At 41.7% G+C, this 7,883-nt stretch overlaps 1 protein-coding gene across 2 annotated transcripts; it reads right to left on the bottom strand.

The window, feature by feature from the left end:
- Positions 1 to 316: 316 nt before the first annotated feature.
- slc35e4 (solute carrier family 35 member E4) lies at positions 317 to 6,867 on the bottom strand. Of its 2 annotated transcripts, XM_080046886.1 has the most exons (3): positions 6,683 to 6,867; positions 5,152 to 5,762; positions 317 to 3,230 (listed from the first exon to the last, which is right to left on the bottom strand). In XM_080046886.1, exons 2-3 carry the CDS (start codon positions 5,741 to 5,743, stop codon positions 2,692 to 2,694), a joined length of 1,131 nt encoding a protein of 376 aa, XP_079903012.1. In that variant the 5' UTR covers positions 5,744 to 5,762; positions 6,683 to 6,867; the 3' UTR covers positions 317 to 2,691. The 2 variants fall into 2 exon arrangements, with proteins under 2 accessions (XP_079903012.1, XP_079903011.1); XM_080046885.1 differs by lacking the exon at positions 6,683 to 6,867 and having other exon boundaries at positions 5,152 to 5,886.
- Between the last annotated feature and the right edge of the window lie 1,016 nt (positions 6,868 to 7,883).

Genomic DNA, 7,883 nt, shown 5'->3' with positions numbered 1-7,883 from the left:
CACATTTATACTACATAGGATCTCAGAATTCAATACACCTTCATATTCAAACCGGTGAAGTAGGCCTTTAATAACAATTTTAATATTGTAATTCCTGAACAGATGATCAAATAAAATAGCAAACAGAGAGACTTCACTCTGATAACTTTTAGAGGGCATTTCCCAGTTGTGCTTTATCATCAGAATGGACAGTGTAACCAAGCTTCAAAATAATCATTAGTTGTAACCCTAGGGGAAACATTGGTGTAGTTTACATGCAGCAGGTACTACAGTGAAAGAGTTACTTGATGTAGGCAACAACAAGCTAGTTGGTTCAGTTATTGTTTATTGTGCCAATCCACGTATTTTTAATATTCAAGCTATTAGAGCTCATGTGTACATGTATTTCCCACATCTTTGCCCCTGAACAAAAACCTCTGTGGCTGCTATTGGCATTCAAAGTATTAACCCCCCAAAGATTGGACAAAATGACAAATCAAATCGCTCCTTCGTCATCTACAGGATGTCCAAATAAGGCATGAGGCAAACGTTTCATTCTTAAACTAGTACAGTTTAAACCAGCCATATGGTACTATAAAATACATAAATATAATAAAATAACTATTTACACCCACCAAGCTTTGCAAAACAATCATAAACAGTATATACAGAGGAACCGTAGGCTTGGAGGGCCAGCGTCTTCTTACTTGTCAGTGCAACAGTTGCTTTGCCCCCACACTCATGATCTGCGCGACATGATACTAAAACAAGAAGCAAAACTTCCACAAACTAAAATAAAAAGACCACTGAGGTCATTCTGTTCATAGCTTAACATGCGTTTTTAAAATGTTTACTCTTAATTCAACACAATGAAATCCAGCATAAATGCTGCAGTTCTATTGTGGTGGGTCGAAGTGCGTCTTTATTTCAGTCCAATAGCTAAAAATCAATGAACATGAGGGCATAACAAGTCCTATTTAACAGCTGAGGTATTCATTAATATCAAACAAGTGAAATGATCTGATGTACATAATCTTTAACCCTGTTATTGAAGATCACTAACACCATTTATACTTTTTTGAAATACTAAAATCAACAAAACCATTTATCCAACCATAAAATAAAACCGTCATATCTTTCTTGCTTGATTTTCAACTGACTGGGGATTTAGGAAAAACATCTGCATACGATATGATCCTAAAGACTCCTAATTTAATGAATGGCAACCTTGAATCAGTGGTTAATTGAGTAAAATTGTTGAACAAACAGTCCTGACTGCAGTTATTCTTATGGCAAAACATGCAAAAGAAATGTGGTAGGTGTTATTATTGAGTTGAGTTTAAAATCTGACGTATGGCTTTGTTTGTTTTCTTGTGAGAGCTTCAACTGGATGTGAGCAACGCTCATGTCACTGACAGAACCAGTATTACCAAACAGTGCAACTAAAACAACTTTCAAAGTAAACAATTGGCATGTACACTGTAGGAGGGAGTTTATGCTACAACATCCGGGCTAACTCAAGATGCTTTCTGGAGCAGCGACACAGTCTTTTATTTGCCGAGCATACCTGAGAGAGAAGCCGGAGAGGCTACTGCCGTCAAATATAACTCGTATACATGTGCAAAACACTTGGGGCCCGAAATCTACAGCTGTACAAAGCCAGCCAAAAATATTTTTTTTCTTCCACATAAATATTAAAAAGGGAACTAAAATATTTTTGTCACAAAATAAAAAATAGCGTTTCAAATACAGACAGAAGACATAGTATAACATTGTCCAGCAGAAGTCAGCTTTTCAAGATACGCTGGTAACCAACTTTTTTAACAATGCCACCCACAAAAAAGGAAAAATTAAACCCAACTGATGACATTGGTTAAGATTTGAGGAGCAGCCTTGTAAGGACAACTCAATCTTCTTTTTCCTCATCTCCTCCTCAGGGAAAAGACAGCTAAAGTTGAGTGGCCCTCCTTAGAGAACTCGTGAACCTAATTATCGCGGAAGGCTGCAGTGAGCGCACTGCCGTAAGAGATGAAAATAATTGGTCTAATTCTACCGGGACCTTTCTCAAGCCGCTATGAGAACAAAAGCTAGTCCTGGAGTTGAAACCACACTGAGGTTCAAAAAAACTAATTGCCCTTGTTTCAAAGGCATCCCGCTTCACATACCAACAATGACAAAAAAAAAGCTGCCAATAACCCAATCCCTTACCATGACAGGGCGAATGTCAGGTAACAGTACCATATATAGATATTTTTTTTCTAATACAAATTGTGCCCATTTAGATTTGCGGCTTTCTATGCCCTACAATATCCAAAACAGTTAGAGCCCTCTGATAATGAGAACATCTTCACAGTGGAGTAGTATGAGTGACATTGTGAATACCCCATGAGGTATCAAACAGTTTAGTGTGCTTATGCATGCATGCATATACCGCTATAGGTTATGTAAGAGAAATGTACAGATGAAGGAGAGTTAAGCCATCACCGAGATAAATAAAAGGTAACCCCTTCCATCTCTGCAGACTCCACTTCTATGTGACCAGAGGACAAATGAATTGGCACAGTGAGGTTAAAGTTACATCATCAGTGACGATGATGGCCTTAGAAAAAATATCACACTCCCTCTGCAGTTCTAAACCTCTAAAGGGTAGAAAAGTCACACCGTATAATTTTAGCATCCATATTTTATTCTCTCCTTCATCCTTTTGAGTTTTCAATCCATCTTGTCTTCCTGTTTCCTGTCCGTTTTCGGTTGATAATCACTTGGTTCAGATGCGCTAGCTTTGTCCAAGTCCTCTGCACTTGCTTTGTGAAACTGTTCTTCCCGTCCTGACATTTTTTCGGCTTTGGCCCTGCGTGCGTCCATGTAGCTAACGATGAGTTCCGAGTTCTGGTAGATAAGCATGCCGGACAGCGTCAGCACGGCGCCGGCGCAGCTGAGGGTGGACAACTCGCAGCCAAAGAGCAGCTGAGACAACAGCAGGTTCCCCACCACGCTCAGGTTTCCCAGGATGTGCAGGGTGACGGCAGAGGTGAGCGTGATGACGCAGGAGCTGGCCAGGTTGTACATGACCGAGCCCAGGCAACTGAGTAGGATGAAAACCCACAGGTGGCGGTCGTAGTGCAGCGGAGACTCCAGCACGGCCCAGTTCTCTAGGGTCAGAGCGGCCACGGCCAAGATGCAGAAGCTCGGAATGGACATCAGGTAGAGCAGGAACACTGAGTTGATCTTCTCCTCATGAAGTAAGTTGCCTAAAGGAAAACAGAGAAATGCTTGTGTTTATAGCACAGAAAAAAAATAGACGTGCACTACCAGAGGCGTCAGATAAATGTAAACTTCTAAGGGAAGCCAACAAAAAGAGAAGTGAGAGAGGGCAAGATGGAAACAGCTTACTGAAGCCTGTTTATCTCAACCTGAAGTAAAATTCCTGACTCATGCTAAACACCCAGAGATGCTAAAAAAAAAAACTCAATTTTATTCTACTGGATTTCCTACTTAGAAAACATATCAGTTAGTCAATCTAATTTAGCGACCTCTTCTGAGAAACATACATTTTTGCATTTAGGTGGAACTTAGAAGATCCTTCTCATGAAAAAAAGGATCATTTGTTTTTGAAAAAAAACCAAGGGCATATCAGTTGACAGCATAGAGACTTTCAGTGTCAACCAGGTAATTATTCAAAACTCCTGTTTAACTATGACCCTTTATGATTAATGTATTCTTATATCCAACTATGAAACCTCTGGATGTTTTAGTAAGAGCTGAGGCACCTCGGACACTGTTCGCTCACTGTAAACAGTCCATTGTTTTTATTGCCATACTGTGCCACACCTGTGAAAATGCTCTCTAAATATGTGCGTCACCAATGTGTGTGTCAGAGAAAAGTAAACCTATAAAGGGAATCTTTTTCAACAACAAGTGAGAGAGGATGAAAATAGCTAGTTGTTGAAACTTGAGACGGTATCACGTCCAGGCTAATTTTGGCATCTCGGGTTCACCTCAGGGTTTTAGTCTTGATTAAAAATCATTTAATGTGCAGCTGCTTCAGATATGGCTGACAAAATCTTCTCCAAAAAGCAAAAGCAGGACTTGATTTGTCCTTCCTGTGTATTTATCCTTATGTAACAGCCAAAACTTAATGTCATATGGCAGCTATAATTGTGACCCTGTAGTCACGAGCCTGCCTTGAGAGTGAGGGCCCCGTGCCCCACTCCACCAGGTACAAAGTATGTATTACATCCTTCTGAGCAAAACTACATGGACACAATCAAATACAAGACCTCAATAAATTTTTAGAAGAATATACTCTTTCCCCTCTTCCCTGACAACTACAATATTGTAGAGACGAATGACGTTAGAGAGCCTAATCCACTGACCACAGTAACCAACTTGAAAGCAATTCCTTCCATGAATGCGTCCCGGAGAGTACCAAATATCAGATAAACAAGCACAACTTAGTCCACATGACATCAATTCAAGAAAGGAATCCGTCTCTTTCCCAGGACAAGTTCTCATAAACTACAGAAAACAGGAACAACAGAGAAACTACATGGAGTCATATTCTATTATTATTAGTAAAATATGTTGAAAGATGAATCATGTATAACTCTGAAACAGCTTGAAATGAAGGAAAGACCATCATTTCTCTTTTTGTTTAGTATTTTTTTGGATCCAGTTTGTTTTCTAAAAAAAATAGAAACCTGAATCTATCAGCTGGTGTAACGTTTCTCTAACTTCCCAAAAGGTTTTTCTGACGGTTAAAAAAAACACCACAAACAGTCACACAAAAGAAGTCAACATGTCCCCACGATATGAAGAAAAACTTCCCATTATAGCTCAATGGACAGCTATTAATGTTTGTATCATGTTTCCTGAGAAACAAGAAAATATACAAAAGTGACATTCCCTCTCCATGTGGGTGTGGTGGTGGCGTGAGGTGTGAATCATCGGCTCTAAAAAATGTTCCAGGACCGCAGGCTGCTGCTGCGTCTGGGAGCGAAACACTAATATATAATATGGAGCATGACATTATATTTCCATGAAAGAGAAGAATGTGTAACTCACCAATATATACTATATAATACAAGGTTATGTGACACAGAATAAATGAAAGGAACGCAAATGAACATGTTAATCAACAGTATGAAGTGTCACAGTAACAGTGGTACTTACTTTGCTGAATGGACTTGACACCCCTCAACATGGTTGCTGCAAACACAAAGAAGCAGCCGGTCTGATCGTACTGGACCTCTCCCATGATGCTGAAGGAGGCTCCCAGGCAGATGGGCATCATGGCTGTGTATTTAAGGAAGTGGTGCTGCTTGCCAAGGATCAGCGTGGAGATGGCCAGAGTGAAGATTGGGGTGGTGGTGTAGATCATTTGTGCAAATGACAACTGAACATAGCTCAGACCAATATTCCCGAAGGCGATGCTGGCACAAAATGTGAGGCTCAACAGGAACACCTTACATTTTGCACTGGGTGTTAGGTCCTGCTCTCCAACCCCACTGTGGCGCTTCTCCCGAAGTTTGATCAGCCCATAGTCCACCACTATGGCTGTCAACATGTGCAGCGCGGACAGCAGCAGAGGGTACCTGAAGTTGTAAACGGCAAATATCCATTTGTTGAGGCTGGAGATGGTGGTTCCCGTCACCAGCCAAACAATGACAGCAGACAGCAGATGGAGCGTCTCCGCGGGTGGCCTCCTCCTGGCCGTCTCTTGCAGGGTCGCCTCGCATTTTGAGAAGCCATCGGCGCTGATCATGTTCGAATCATTGTCCTCTCTAAAAGGAAAACACATGTTGATTTCGCACCGCTCATTTTCTCAATTGCAACGCATGATCAAACCGGCAGGTTTCGGGGGCTAAGAAACGCAAACAATAACCGGCTGCGACACTGCGGTTTCCCTTCTCCTCTGTTAGCCAGTCAGTACTCCTTGTTGTTCACTAAACCTGCAGTTTTCAGCCCCGCCTACAGATCAGACACGTGTTTCTAGTTTGCATGACGGCCTGGTTGTGTAACTTTCCCTGCGCGCAGGCAAAATGACATATGCCCAGTCAGAGCAGGAAGACGGGCACAAGGGGAGGAAAGGCTTCATCCTGACATGCAGCGAAGGACTAGCGATGAGACTCAGTGTGATGCACCAAAACACCATCAACAATGAAGTAAACATCACGGGGAAACGTACGTGACTGTAATTACATTCAATATACATATCGGACAGCAACTCGTAGGAGTTATGCCTTTTCCACCTTCGCGCAGCTTTAAATAGCAGCCTACTTCATTGCTCGGGGAGATATCGTGTTTCCCATTCCCAGCAGTGCTGCACATGGAAACCCTGACAACCCACACTGTTATTACCAAACACGAACACGCTCGTGAGTCGTGACACCGCACACCCAGTCAGAATTTGAATTAACGTCATTTTCTGTCACACCGCCGTGCGGCTCGGTAACACGACAGCCACTGTTGGTGTTTGACAGAGTAAATACAAGCGGTGAGGTGGGTTGAGTTAGCTGACCTCTTCCACTTGACACCTATAAGCTTGCCTGACCATGGCTAGCGCTGTCATGCTAACGTTAGCTAGCAGCCTTCGTGAAGAGGCAGCGCGCGTGAGCTAACGTTCGGTTGGCTACTAAACAAATCAACAACCGTTACCACTGGCTTCACGCGACCATATCACAACATGACATGAGCTATTTACCTTGCTCTTCGACATGTACCTCCTTGACAGCACTAGGAGCATCCTCAAATCCCCGATGTGACAGTCGGTCACCGCTCTGTCAGCCGAGCCGAGACGGTGGGAGACGCTTTATTGGATGGTTGACTTAAAGGGCGATGCCTCTCATTTACGATGGTTTCATTCCAGTTCATTCAGTGCATGGTGCAAGTTCAGTGCAACCTCTGAGACCGCTGCTCTGCTGTGCCCTTTCTTTATAGGTCCATGTGCTGTGCAGGTTTTGGGTTGAAGCCTGCTGGAGCCTCACATGCTCATGAACCATCCAATGGAAATAACGAATTGCGTTGCATGAGGTGTCCAGGATGGGGACATAACAGCCTATACGGCAAAATGCCAATAATAACATATAAAAGGTGCCCGTGTTCATTAAAATAAACTGAAAAAGGCAAGCAAATCCAACATTAATTCACCATCCCATACAACCTAGAATTTTGTGCAGTGCAAATAATTTCATGACATATTTTCTCTCTCTAAATAGGGTCTGTTAATCACAATATTTCCTGGTATGTATTCTCTTACAGATACTTTATTGAATTATCCACCGTGAAAATTGTGATGTGGTTTATGTATGGATGACGGCTGTTTTGTTATGCACTTTGTAGAAAGGAAACACAGATCTAATGTTATTATTACTATGTAGTTTTGGAGATTTTCTCTAGCCTATTATATAGCACCTATGCTGCTAGTGCTGTCAAGGAGGTCAACTAATGTTGTTTTTTAAATGTGCTTTATAAATAAATCTGACTTTGACTTATTATAAAACTGAGCCAGACAGTTGTACGTTTTCATTAGTTGTCAGATGAGACATTTGTGGTGTCTGGTTTATTATTTTACAGCAGCTGGCATTTGACCTTAGGCCAGACCAAAGAAACTGTCCAAAAATAAATGTCTTGTTGGTTTTGAGGCACAGACACAGTTTTTCTTGACGTCTTTTGTATCGTCCGTTTCTTGTGAGCGAAATAATTGAACAACATTGTTTTGAAAGTAAACAACAGCAAGGTAACAGCTTTATTTTTTTATTTGAGCTCAAAAACTTAACGTTTTTGAGATCCTTTGGGCACAAAAGGTGAGTTCACATCATGTTCCAGTAAGAGTTCACAAACAGTTGGTGAGGTGAAGACGTCTTTCCCTACAGAAGTGCTCAAGCACTCTCAAACCATGCATA

The sequence above is a fragment of the Ammodytes marinus genome (genome assembly GCF_949987685.1).
Source record: "Ammodytes marinus genome assembly, chromosome: 18".
NCBI classification, from domain to species: domain Eukaryota; kingdom Metazoa; phylum Chordata; class Actinopteri; order Uranoscopiformes; family Ammodytidae; genus Ammodytes; species Ammodytes marinus.
This window is presented reverse-complemented; position numbering and strand designations above follow the sequence as displayed.